Here is a 14,486-nt window from a genome sequence, read left to right as displayed (position 1 = left end):
GAACTTATGTCCCCCAATCCACTCATCAAAGTGAGGCTGTGAAATTATCTCCTGGCCCTCAAGTTTAGTTAAATGAGGCATATTGTCAACTTTGCCATTCATACAAGGACCTAGTTTATTATCATACCGTAGTGGTTGCATATAATTAGCATACTTTCCCAATATCTCCTCATGTGCAATTTCATCGAACCGTTTTGAGGCTACACTTAAAAATAGCTCGCCTGCCATTATTTGAAGTTCTTCTTCTGATTTTTTATTACATTTAGTCAAATGCAAAGGAGAGCTTGACTCTATATGAGTAAGATCCACTAAATCATTCTGGAAGATCTGATTTTGGACAATGCTTTCCCTTTTGAAATAAGATTGGAGCCCTTTATGTGAGATATTGATAGATTTATGCTTACCAAAATGAAGCCTAAATGTTCCATTCAATGAGAAAGTAGCATTGATAGTCTTATAAAAAAACCAGCTGCTATTAAACTCTAAGCATTTGTGCCTTCTCAAATTAGATGGAAGAAATGCCTTAAGAAGTGCATCTAGCAATGCTTTATAAACAGTCTTAAGATTTATATCATTAAAGCTTTTCTGGTAAGGAAAACCAAGTGAATCATCTGAGTGGGCATTTTTAAATATTGATTGAGAAGAGACATTGGAAGTCATCCCATCCTGCACCTTGAGCGACTGCATTGAAAACTCAACACCCAACCCCTCCTCATAAATAAGACCTTTGTTTTCAGACAAATGTAGAGAGCATTGAAGAGGATATGAAGTGTGATCTTTACACACGAAAATCCTTTGTTGAGCAGAACCCTGGCACTGTGTGTTATAGTGGCCCAGAACATTTTGGTGTTGATCTATATAGGTAGCATTTTGGATTTCTATTTTCTGATCCCAAGTACCCCATTTGCTCTGAATAGAGATTAAATAGGGAAAAGACTTTGAGAGGTTAAGAAAAAGGCACACTCTGACTTGCAAGTGGATAACCTCGAATGGGATCAAGTCATGCTTTATAAAAATTCCCACCTTATTGGCCAGATTTTCAATAATATCAGGGTCTCGGTATTCAAGGGGTAAGTTTGGAAATGAAATCTAGAAAGGCATGAATTGACATAAATTTGGATCCGGCTTAAAATTGGGTAACCAAGGCAAAGTAAATAGACCTAAGCCCATACAAAACCATCCCTTGTGCTTATGTACTTCATCTCTATTGGATTTTGAATCAAATAAAAAAATCAAGTAGTTTGAATGAGAATCTAAAAATGAAATAGTTTTAACCCTTATCCACATTTTATTTGCCCATTCCATAATATCAGAAAGTTGTAAATTTTGGTCCCAAAATTTACCTATGAGTGTCGTCTCCTTTAAAAATTTGTTATGAGAGGAAAGTAGCTCATCTAGTAGTTCAATGCGATGACTGTTGGTAATAAAACCCTTGTTAGCCTCTTTCTCTACCGAGTGATCCCGGGTCTTGTCTTCTTTAGCTTGCAACACCTTCTCATTAGACCTGATTTTCTTATTTTGCGGCTTCTTTCTCCAAACTCTGTTATCTCTATTTGGTATGAAGGGGGCGTTGCTAGTTCGTATTGCCTTGAAAGCTTCTCCTTCCGGAAATCTATTGTGAATGAATATATTATTTGGGCTGGTCAGAAATTTAGGGCTTTTAATAGAGACATTATTTGGCCATGAGACAAAGGATGGGAGACGACGGTAAGCATCTGAACACTTATCAGCTAAGCTCAGCTTCTGAGCAACATTGAGTCTCTTATATTCCTATATCAAAAGTCTTCACATGATCCCTATTTGGGGGTCGAGGAGATCCATCACAAATGTCAAAGACAACCCTAGGACCAGATTTCTGTCGCCCAGTCTTGTTCGACCAATTAGATGCTCGATGTTGTTGAAGGCCATATGTGTGATTATGACCTAACCAGTTTCTATCTGTGATACCCTGTTGAAGTCTTGTCCTGCTTGCATCTCGATGCTTTGTTTGCCCAATGCCAAATTCAAAATTTGGGAATCGACCTCTTTGTAGTCCTGTCCTGCCTGCATCTCGAAGCTTTGTCCGCCCAATGCCAAATTCAAAATTTGGGAATCAGCCTCTCTCGCAACTCCTCTGCATCTTGAACAATAAATTCAGTTGTTATTTATTATTTATTGTTGTTTATCATTTATTGTTTATTGTTTATTATTTATTGTTTATTGTGTCCTATTATTGGGTATTATTGTGCAAGTGATTGTTTTATTATTTATTTGTTTGCTTTGAAGTGGAACTAATTGTTCAATCTAGGGGGAAACTAGTTGTCTTATTTTATGGATAATTATATTTTAATTATTTATTTACTTATTCTTTTTCCGAATTTTGAGGAGTTAACTTTTTATAGAATAATTATAATTGATGATTTATTATTTGTTAATATTATTTAATTGTTTAGTTATTATTTATTTATTTAATATTTTTAGGTTTAGGGTTTTTGCTTTTTCTTTGTGTGCTTTATTTGGGAAATTGTGTTTTATTTATTGGAGTTGTTTTGAGAGGTGATTATTATTATTTTCTTTTCGAAGTTTGGAGATAAGAATTTAGAAAATTTTGAGGACAGGAATTTTGCATTTATAGATTTTCTTTGAAGCTTGATTGGAATTTCTTGAGCCTGATTGCTGATTTGAGAAGATTTGTGTTTCAGAATTCGTCATCAACATTCTCTTCTCTCTCTTTTTATTTCACAGGTTTTCAAGTAGGTATTAATTTTACTCTTGATTTATGTAATTTGATTTTAAATGATTATTAGGGGGAATTGGGGGTTTGATTGAATTATAATTGTCAGATGTGATTGTGTTCTAATTGTTGTTTGCAAGATTTGGGTTTGCATGCAGTTATAATTTAGTTTTGTTAACTATATTTGATTTTGTGTTGGTTTTTTTAATCTGTGGATTGAATTTTTTTGCCTGAACCCTAGATGATAGGTTAGCTAGGTACACATAGGGGGAGTGGCTCACTATGGGGGTCGGGGCTCGGAAGTGGCTGTCAGGGTAACCCATAAGTGAGTTTTGTAATAAGTGATAACATTAATAAATTTTGGGTTGGGTTACACACTAACAAGATAATTATGTGCCCCACTCACGCCTCATGTGCTTGTATAGGCAGAGGGTGAGATCGGGAAGGCCTGTGCATTTGTTGAGCTCGTAAGATCATGCATTGCCTTGTCCCTACGAAATGAATGTATGGTTCCGCATGAGTTGTCGAATGGGGGCCGGGGTCTAGAGAGACTACCTGGGTAACCCATGTCGAAGCTATGTGATGACACTCTTCCCTTTGTGTGGCCTAGTTGCTTATTGTATCAGTCTTACTTGAAACCCTCTAGGAGTTTCTTTAGATGCCTTTTGATGGTTTTGTGTATTATCTATACTTTCATTTCTTGTCTTATGGTATCTCCTGTCTTTTGGAAGTATGCATGTTCTATGTATCTTCTTTGGCCTATTTGTTTTGTGTTTGGGGCCTTGTATCTATCTCAGAGCATGAGGGGTGGGCCTACAAGTACCACATGGTTGGGTGGTGATGCTTTTTCCACCCATTTAGAATACTTTGGAGGACTTCAATGTGAGAGGCTAAGTGGACCTATCCCATATGTCTCAGTGCCTTCGTATCTCAGTTATGAGATTATCTACCCTCATGAAGTAATTTGCAATGCATCCTCCAGAATGTTGTTACAAGAGACATGAAATTTTGCATTATTGTATTTGTGACTTAGAGTTGTTGTTATATATCAATGAATGTTTTGCATGTTTATGGGTTTATGTGTTTTGCATGGGTTCTCGCTATTAATATATGCTTATCATAGGAATCTTTCTTTGGTGTTTTTAAATGGACACAAAATAATTTTTTATTCGTTAAGTTAGAATTTTATTTTATTTTTTTAAATATTTTCTATGTAAATTGCATTATTAGTTGTTTATTTTTTGAGCTCATGGGTAGGGCGTTACATATTACCTATCCTCTCGATTAAAAATGTCAACTTTAGTGACTTGGTCTTCTCTTCATTCCCTATATGCCTTGAAATATTTGAGGCTTTGGCTATTCTATGTTGGCTAGTGTGATACTTTCTCTTTAAATTCTCTAAAATTTGTAAGCTTACTACAATATTCTTATGTGGTTCTATAGTTAAAACACACTACAATCAATCCACCATTATGAGCTTGTATTATTTTTTAATTTTTTTAATATTCATGATTACCTTTCTTCCGAGATTGTAAGGTTTAGAGGCAATAATTTTTCTTTATAGTTAGATATTTCTTGAGAGAGATGATTTTTAAGACAACAATAACTTCTCCGCATAGAGTTGATTTTTAAGACAACAATAACTTCTCCTCGCCATCCATGAAAAATATATCTTATTAAATTTCTTGAGTTGATAGTATTGTTTTTGGTCATGCTTAAACCTCATGTCTTTTTCTTCTCTCTTTTACTCTTTTGTGTTAAGTTTGTCTAACTTCTTAAAATATTAAATCATATTCTCTATTTTCTCAAAGATTGATTCATGAAACATTTTTCATTTTACTTTGGAATTTGTAAATCCTATCCTTAGGGCTCTTGGATGCTCCATTCTCCATATTTCTCCTCCACAGTCTATATTTCTCTATGGTATTTAGTATTTCTGTAGATCTTAGATATTAAATTCTCATTTTATGTGCATTATTGTTCTCTATTTCTAGATATAATTAGAATTAAAAAATCACACGCATTATCTTATTTGAAATAATAATATTATTATAATTTTTGTGGAAGTTGAAAGATCAAATAAGAGCCTAACCACTTAGTAAGATCCCAAGCAGCCATCCCTATTTTTTTTTGTCTTATTTCTATCATTTTGATTCTATATCATTTCATTTATTTGGTACTTATTGATATCTTGTTTAGTACTTTCATCTTTCAATATTATTATTGTGTGTTCTATTGTTTTGAATGTGTTTGTTGTTTGTTGTCTATACAACGTGAGTCTATGTATAGAGGATCATAGTGCAATTGGATGTTAGTTTAATTACTTTGTCATTTATGAATCTTGTAGGTTTCTATGCTACACATGCTCCTTGAAGGTTCCTCCAAAATCCTATTTCTAGAAAATATGATTATATTTTTAGTTATTTTAGATTTCTATAATTTAATGGAAAAAAAATATAGTATTTCATCTAAAGAATGCATATGAATCTTTATTGGGTGAAATGAATTTAAATAAGATATAACATTCCATTTATTTAATTTTATAAATTGAATTGTTGTGTTAGATAATTTATCCATTAGGCCACTAGTTCTAGACATTGCACACCAGTTTTTTTTTTGGTTTAAAACATATATAAAAGAAACTCCCCCAGTTTTAGTCTTATGAAGGTAGATCTGTTAGCTACTGCTTTCAATTTAGAGAGCTAAATAGTCATGTATCCATTGTAGTTGTCCATTTAAAAGCTTTTTATTTTTGTTGTTAATATAACCTTAATTGTGCGGCAACTTGATTGATCTTAAGTAGTGTATTGACATTTTAGTTTGATGCCTTCTTAAACTCTAAGAAATACCTCTCACCTCAGCATATGATGGGTTGTCGATGCCTTAATTCTTCTGTAGATCACTAAAGCACTCACAAGCCAGACTCATGTCAACATGTGATTTTTTTGATGAAATAAATAGCTTCTAGAAATTCCCAACATTTATTGTGTACCTAATAACATGCACTTATCTTTTAGCATGTTCCCTTAGCTTAGTTGCAATTCAAGCAACATCTTGTTTGCCTTGATAAAAAATGGGACACCCAAGGTGGAGAGGCCTTTTGTTGCTTCATTAATTTCAAAAAAGCTTTTGCCACTGTTCCTAGGAACACGTTGTGGAGTAGAATAGAAGAACTTGGGATTCCAAATGAGTATAGAATGGTTGTCTATAAGCTTTATGAGCAGATTAGAGCTAAAGACCTCAAGAGGGTATGTCTTAATACTTTGATAGCAACATTGGAGTCAATCAGGGTTGTCCTCTTTCCCCCATGTTGTTTGCTTATATATATTGATAAACTAGAAGAATGGAGAGAGCATGCATCTAGCAGGTTGCACGATGAAGTAGTTGTTGTATGCGAATGATCTTATTTTAATTGCAAAATCTACACAAGGATTGAAAGAACATTTGAAGGCTTTAGACCTCTTTTGCCAAAAGGTCAAGATGCAAGTGAAAACCTATAAAACCAAGTCATGATCTTCTCCTTGAAAAGGAAGATGCAACAAGTTAATTTTATCTTTGAGGGAAGTTCTTTGGAGATAGTGGAAGAATACAAATACCTAAGGATTGATTTTGACAATAGGCTCAGCTGGGAAACATGTAGGACAAATAGGATTCAAGGAGGATGGAGCACCTCTTACCTTCTTCAAAATAGGTGTAGGAAAGCAAAGTTATGGGATTGGAAGGCTGCCGATTGTCCCCTAAGGGTGTGAATTTTACGGGATTAGCATATCAAATCACAAATGGAGAGAATTAGAAAGAATTCAAAAACAGTTAAACACCAATAATCTCAAAGTCAAGTCAACAGTACCATATGAGATCCTTTTAGCTGAGGTTGGTATGTTCCCAATGGAAGCATCAACAATAATTCATTTGTTATGTTACTTAAAAAGGTTGAAGGCATGGATAAGCATCACACACCTAAAATGGTTGTTGGAGAGAAGTTAAACCGTAGGAAGAAGACTTGGAGGAAACTAAACAAGTGAATGAACTTGAATGGGTTTTAATTGGCATGAGTATCGTAACACTAATGAAGAGATTAAAAAGTTGGTGTTAGAAAAATTCGGAACTGTCATGTGGACAAAACTGAATGGCAGATAAATGAAAAAAAGAAAAAAAACATTATGTAAAAGAATTCAACCCCACATGGAAGCATGATGAAAACGCCTATTTGAGGGTCGTAATTAAGGGAAAGGCTAAAATTTTTATAGCACAACTGAGAACTGACTCTCATCACCTTTGAGATCTGAAATGGGTAGATGGACAGTCCCTGAAAGTGGGAAGAAAGAACTTGCAGCTTTTGTAGCAAAGGTGTGGTTGAGACCGAGTGACACTTCATCATAGAGTGTGCAACATGAGGATATCTGTAAGCAGTTTGAAAATATGTTGAAAGTGGGCAGTCTGAACAAGCTTTTTGAGGAGACAAGGCTTCAAAAAATGACAAGCTCCTTGGTCAAGATCCATAATCGAAGAGCTGACATGGAAAAATCTAAAAATGTATTAATTTTATGGTTTTTGGTCCCTTAGACCACTTGGTCTTATGATCTTCATTAAAATTCCTTCATTCATTCATTCACATGAAGTATATGAGTAATTTGTTCATAAGTTAGACTTGTTAGGGTTTTCTTTCCAATTTAGTACATAGAAAGGGAAAGCCCTATAAGATGTATGGCTTTATCTCTATCAAACATATTTGTTAATAAAACATTGAAATACAAAGAGCCGCTGGCTGTGAGTGCTTTTAACTTACACTGGGATTTGCAGGTGCTTCCTATCTTTGCATATTGTTTGCTGTTCAATAAATTTCTGCATTCCTTTTTCTTTGATTTCTTTAGGGAAGCAGCAATTGGTATTAGAGCTTCAGTTGATCTTCTCTGCTGTTGTTTGCAACATGCCATGGTGTTTATTTACTGAATTTGTTGAAGAGCTTCGAATAGAGATTCAATCCTTAAAGAAACAACCAAGTGAACCAGATCCAGAGCATTCAAACCAAAAAAGCACCATTTTGAATGATGAAGATGATGATGTCAATCCTTGGGGTGATATCGATCATGTTCCCCAGATGATGAAGAGGAAGAAGCAGAGAGCTTGCAATGACCCTCCTTAAATGCAAATGAAGATTCCATAGTATGACTTTTGAGTTGTAGGGGAGGTCCATACATGGCTGATTAAATTTAGGGCAGCCTTTTACTGTACAAATTATAAAAAGGTATGCTGATAAGCTAAAAGCTTCTCTATGACATTTCGATGTTGCCGCCAGATGGCTGGTATTGGGTACACTGGCCTCCAGATTTGTGTCCATTTGGCATTTGCCGCCTCTTGCAGGTTTCCAATCCCTCTAATGCTGGGAGGAGTTGGTATATAGCTTCATTCCTCTAGTGCTGGGAGGAGTTGGTATATAGCTTCATCCACTCTGTTAAGAGGAACAAACTTACCTGTTGGAGAATAGAGAAACCTGTTGCTGTACACAATGTCTCACATTTTTTGAATCCCAAAGCCCTCCACCACAAGGGCAGACCAATAGCATGGAGCCTAAGGAGTTGGTTCAAATTCACAAGGACTAGGATGTACGGCTAATTGGAGGTCCCATTGCAGGAAGCAGTTGACTTCTAATCTAACAATTTTAGTGATGATAAACAGTTTCAAATATATCCAGTCGATTATGACTCCACTCTCTAGCTTGTTGCCCACTGTACATACTACGTATTTAATATGGATGATTTGATATTTCGTTTTTGACACATATCCTACATATACAGGCTTCATATTATATCCATGATTGTCAATTACAGTGTATAATATGGATTATATCCATAATAGATTGTTATTATCTTATCTCTTAAAACATCCAGCTTCTTATCGTTTGTTTATTTTAGTTTTAGGTAGTTTTGATATTTTTGTATAAAGAAAATTCAAATATAATTTTTATTTATCATTTTGATAGCTGACTCCTTGTCATCTCCAAAACCTTGAAATCTATTGCCATCTCCGTGCCCCCGTGCCTGAAACCTGGAGAACCACTGATTATATAGATAGGGAAATCTATCATACTGCATATGTCCTTGAAAAACACAGACTACAGATTTCACAAAGAAAAATATTCTCCAGAGATTTATGGTTCTAAAAGGGTTGCATTGATTGTGAAATTAGGAATTAACATTCTATTCAAATAAATAGATGTCATTTCAACTATAATTTCGTTTTAATTTGGACAAATGTTATGTTTGGGAAGAATATAATCCTTCTTTTTTTTATATGCCTTTCATATGGTCATATGGGCATGTTATCGATACCAAGTGGCAAGTAGTTTTAGTTCATTATTTCATTACATGTCAATTTCTATACCTACCTTGTACAATTGGGAAATGGAAGTCACGCCAAGTTTTTTGCCATTAGAATCTAACATCGTAGATTATTAGGTCATTATAACTGAGGGACTTGTCTACGCCACCATTATTTGTTATCAATTGATAGCCATTAACTTGGAGAAAAACAAATAAGTGTCTTAGTTTTCATTTTGTAAACGAAAAACCAAAAACTTGTAAAAAAATTTGCCAAGTGAATTTCATTGAGTTTTCTAGATGAGATATTTCCATTAAACTGCAATAACGTGTAAGCTTTTTCATTTGTAGGTTAGCTGTTTTTGTTCTATTAGCTTATAAAAGAGTGGAGGCCCTTTCAAAAACATCCTTTAAGCTTTTCCTGTCAAGGCCAAAGACAACATAAAGTCTTAAACCCTTGGGAAGTATTTTTTTTTTACAAAACAGGAACATGAAAAAATATCCTTGAGTCGAGTATAAGATGATGCATTATCAATATAGTTTATTGGCTCGTCCAAAATGCATGAACAATACAAATACCTAGGGTTTTGATGGCTGTCTCAATAATTGGAGACTGCCATATTTGTTAGGCTACCATTAATAACAACAGCACTCAAATAAACTTAAATGGATTAACAATTTGCAAACATAGAACGTAATTCAGAGATTAAAATGCCTTGCTGAAAACAATAAAATTTATAGCTGCTGCTAGTAAAGATTAATATTTGAATTGCTTAAGTGTTACAACTCACTGATATACTTGCATCAATATCTCATACAGTGGACATCATTGGCGTGATCCCTTGAATGTATTCAAAATGGACCAAACATTATCTTAATGGAGTATCTTAACATGAACGGTTTACTTGAATGTATCCATCATGGAGTGGTTTGGTATTCCTGCATACATAACACCAGTCTGTTCCATTCAGCTGTGCTTGGAGCTTCATTCAAAATGCCCCTAAGTATCACTTCGTTCCCGTTCACTTTGCATTTGAACTCCATTGTTTGTAAGCTTTGAGAAAAAATTCCAAGTGTATAAAGCCATTGCATGCCCAAGACTACGTTTGTTTTGCCCAATCTCACGACGTAGAAATCATCCTTAACTTGATAACTTCCCAAAAGTAAGTTGGGTTGTTGTATCTGTCCATTACAAGGAATAATGCGGCCATTTCCAAGCATAACATTAACTCCATCAAGCTTTTTCACATCCAAACCTTTCTTGGAAACCAAATCTGCATCTATAAAATTATGAGTGGCACCACTATTGATCAAAACCGTCACTTTGTGACCCTGCAAGGTTCCCCGAACTCTAAAAGTGGGTACACCAGAAGAAGCAGCAAGAGTGCCTCTTGGAATCTCTTCTTCTACTTTGCTCCCGGATTCTATCTCGCCAATCATTGTTTTAGCTCTTTGTTTTCTTCAGATTCTGAATCCTCTTCAAGAGTGTAATGTCCCTACTTTGAAATATAATTTAATAATAAATAATAATTAAAAAAAAAATACAAAAGAATAAATATAAAAATTAAAATTAAAATATAAAAGAATATAATTAAATATAATTAAAATTTGATTAAAGTTAATGAAAGGTCAAAAGGCATGAAATGATAAGTTGTGACTCCCTCAGACGTAAGATATAAAAGGGAGAAGAGAAACTCATTTGAGGGGGGAGAATTTGAAAAATGAGAAGTGCATATTTGATTTAAATAAGAAGTGCAGATCTGATTATGAAAGGTTGTGTCCCTTTCAAAGGGCAGAAATAATGAAGAGTTGCACTCTTTCAAAAGGTGCTAGTGGTGAGAGGGTGTGTCTCTTGCCAAAGGGCATGCATGCCCTCACATTAAGGGATATAAAAGAAAGGAATAAAAGCATCCAGTAAGAGCACCATCAAGCAAATCAGATCATAACTGTTATTATTCAGTTATAGGCAAATAACATCCTTGTTCTTGGTGGTATGCATGGGGATATGTTTATTGAGTTATAGGCAGTAACATCCTTGTTCTTGGTGGTATGCATGGGAATATGTTTAATAAGTATGTTTAATATATGAAGCCTGATAATGTTCTTATGCAGAACTAATAGTAACATTAATATGGACTGCAATATGTATGACAATCAAACTTAATTTCATATATATTCATAATACATAAGAAATTAGTATACTTATAGTCTAAATCATGTTATTACTGTCGGTATTTAAGAAGATGGGAAGGAGATGTTCCAAAGAGGGGCAGTTTAAATCCAAGCAATAGATTAAGTCCCAAGATAGGTAAGGGCTGGGATCTGTAAACTTTGAGGGAACCTATTGTATTTGGTCTCTAGGTGCTTTGGTAACATACATAAACCCTTCTCCCTTAAAACTGAAGTAGTAGCAGGGTCTAATAACTATATTAAGAACTATGAATAATGAAATTAATCATTTAATGAGGAAAATAAATAAGAACTTGTTATTAACTAATTGAAAAATATCAATCAATTTTAATATATTGAAATAGATCGGGTAGAGGACATTACAAAGAGGATCCTCTATGTAATGTATTTGCCCCTCCCCCAAGCATCTATGGCCTGGTTCCCATGACTCTTCGCAAGAAAATCACGTCTCCCTCCAAAGCTCATTCTTAATTTCTTCAAACTTGTTTGGTTTTGGAGGTAATGCTGTTGGTCGAGGGGTGTCTTTTGGAAGGGTTTTGTATGCTGCCTTGTTGATACAGCCTTGAAGTAGAATTTGTTCTTAGTTGTTGAATCTTCCAATTTCAAAGCCCTTCGAATAGCATCTTATAATGAGGTCAGCTCAAAGGTTCTAACTAACCCTCGTAGAGACTCTGATAGTCCCTCAATAAATAAAAACATTAGTGTCATCTCTGTAACACTCCGCACCATGACTGAAATTCTTTGAAATTCTGCTACATACTCCTCTATTGAACCACGCTGCTTCAACTGTGCCAATTCTTTGAAACGCAGTTCAGGATCGTTACTATCAAACCTATCTATGAGTCTTTGTGCGAAATCAGCATATGTCACCATACTAGGATGTCCTTGCACGATTAGTTCATGTTGCCACCACTCATGTGCTATACCATTAAAATGAAGAATTGCAAATTTGATAGCTTCATCTTCTGTCATAGGACTGAGCGACAAATATGTGTCTAATTTTTGAACCCAAGCTTGTGCAGTGACCTCTCCCGAGCCATCAAAAGTTGGAAGAGACAACTTACTGACCTTGTGCTGTATATCTTTGTTAACATCCGGATTGAGTCTTGAATAGGAATCTATGCAAGCATTAAAATCATCTTTTGTTGGATTCAGCTCTTCCTCTTCTTGTGTCAACTCAACTCTGGCCAGGAATGAGGGTTGTGTGGGTCTGGGAACCCCGCTGTTTTGATTTTTAGATCCATTCTGATTTGAGTTACTACGTTTTGCTCCGTTATTGTGGAGAGACATGATAGAATTGTTGAATTATTCATGTTTTGGAGTATCTTAAGGAGTATTTGTGTTGTTTGCTCTTGATGTTTGGCTATTTGTTCCTGTCTTTCTGCAATTTGCTGCTGTAACTGCATGAAGGCTCTCCATTCCTCATCCTGATCTACCATCTTTTTCATAACTATGCGTCCTATATCTTCTTCTTATCTCTCTCCAAGGCACGTTGGTCCTTTTTATTCAGTTGCATCAACCCAAAGCATTCCCAGGAGTTAGTAGTCAGGACAACTTGCTTTGAAACTAATGTGATGTAATTAGGGTTTACTGGCTGATTCAAAATGCAGGAACAATACAAATACCTAGGGTTTTCATGGCTGTCTCAATAATTGCAGACTGCTAAATTTGTTAGGCTATCATTTATAACAGCAGTACTCAAATAAACTTCAATGGATTAATAATTTGGAAAAATAGAACATAATTCAGAGATAAAAATGTCTTGCTGGAAACAACAGAATTTCAAACTGCTGCTGGTAAAGATTCATATTTGGAATGATGGGTGAAAAGTTTCGTACTCACCACAACACCAGAGTCTTTCACTCCAGAGGGATTTTTGCCTGTGTCTTGAAGCAGATTTTGAGCAAAATTTTGATATACAAAAGCATTCATCACAATGGCGCCCAAAAACGAAGTTTCTTAGCTGTCTCTGGGAAGTTCTCTCGAGTTAGTCGGCCCCAAAATACGCTAGTTTTATTATTATTATTTAAAATTAAGACGGATCGGCCCTAGAAGCAAATTTATTAAAAAAATTATTGTTAATATTAAAATTATGAGTGATGTTTAGAAACACTTATTATTAATTAAAATAAAACAAAACTTGGTAATGGCACAAGGGACATGACATATAATATCTATGAGTATACCATTTTTAACGTTGGGTCTGCCATGCCATTATATGAGGATATGAGCAATGTAACAAAGAGTAAGGGATTGGTTATAATGAAATTTGTAAAAGTATAATAATAATAATAAAATGGTCATCTAAGGCAAATAGATACAATAATAAAAAAATTAAAAAGAAATTAAAATTATTTTATTGTTAACCCGTTAATGGGTCTCGGAGGGTTAATCCCCTTTCAAGAACAAACAAAAGAAGAGGTCAAATGGGAACCGCCAACTAAGGAGTGGATTAAAATAAACTTCGACGGGCCTTCTAGGGGAAACCCAAGAATCTCAGGAGTGGGAGTAGTCGCAAGAAATGATAAAGGGGTTATTCTATTCAAGGGGGCTCGACGACTACAGAATGGGACAAATAATGAAGCTGAAGCATAGGTGGCACTAATGGCCATAGAATTGGCCATAAACATGAAAGTATCAAAATTGCACCTGGAAGGAGATTCCCAAGTGGTTATCAATGCAATAGCGAAGGGTAACACCCCATCATGGAAATTATCTCATTGGGTGGAGATAATACGAGAAAAACTCAATTCCTTTGAAGATTTTCGGGTCTCCCATGTCAGGTGAGGTGCCAATCCAGTGGCGGACCTCCTCTCCAATATTGGATGTGACATGGCATGCCAAATGGTCAAGTGGTGGAAGGGAAATGGCAGTGTGGAAGTGGAATTAATGCAGTCCGAGAAGCACAAAAACCAGTAAGCACGCAAGACGGCTCGTAAGGACGAGCACTCACTATCACAGGCATCGTAATTAATGTGGCAATCCAAAAGCATAGAGTATTTGTTCGAGACAATGGCGGTGGGTAGTAAATCTGCTGTGAAATCTCTTCCTATTAATATCACAGATTATGCATTTATGTCTCGCCGCAAACAACGATGGATTTATAACTATTTTTGATCTTTGAGTAATGCATTAGTTAAAAACCGGATTAATGAAGGTTTGTTGTGTCTTTGCAGTTTAGTTTTGTGGAATTAACAGGGTTTGAGTAGGTTCAATGGAGGCTAACTTCACTCTCAGAACAGAGAAGAAACTGGTCCCTTTTCTGG

At 35.2% G+C, this 14,486-nt stretch overlaps 1 protein-coding gene across 3 annotated transcripts; it reads right to left on the bottom strand.

Annotated features, from left to right (window-relative positions):
• Positions 1-9,750: 9,750 nt before the first annotated feature.
• On the bottom strand, positions 9,751-13,228 carry LOC131077629 (uncharacterized). Of its 3 annotated transcripts, none has more exons than XM_058015171.2 (2): positions 13,063-13,228; positions 9,751-10,529 (listed from the first exon to the last, which is right to left on the bottom strand). In XM_058015171.2, exon 2 carries the CDS (start codon positions 10,468-10,470, stop codon positions 9,949-9,951), a length of 522 nt encoding a protein of 173 aa, XP_057871154.2. In that variant the 5' UTR covers positions 10,471-10,529; positions 13,063-13,228; the 3' UTR covers positions 9,751-9,948. The 3 variants fall into 3 exon arrangements, with proteins under 3 accessions (XP_057871154.2, XP_057871153.2, XP_057871152.1); XM_058015170.2 differs by having other exon boundaries at positions 9,751-10,526; positions 13,063-13,222; XM_058015169.1 differs by lacking the exon at positions 9,751-10,529 and adding an exon at positions 10,536-12,718 and having other exon boundaries at positions 13,063-13,222.
• Positions 13,229-14,486: the final 1,258 nt, after the last annotated feature.

This window comes from Cryptomeria japonica, chromosome 6, assembly GCF_030272615.1.
Source record: "Cryptomeria japonica chromosome 6, Sugi_1.0, whole genome shotgun sequence".
NCBI lineage: Eukaryota > Viridiplantae > Streptophyta > Pinopsida > Cupressales > Cupressaceae > Cryptomeria > Cryptomeria japonica.
The sequence above is the reverse complement of the archived record's forward strand: the minus strand, read 5'-3'. Positions and strand labels throughout refer to the sequence as shown.

Excerpts from the sequence above, each read along its gene's own strand:
- LOC131077629 (XM_058015169.1), bottom strand. The coding sequence starts at position 12,510 with ATGTCTCTCCACAATAACGGAGCAAAACGTAGTAACTCAAATCAGAAT.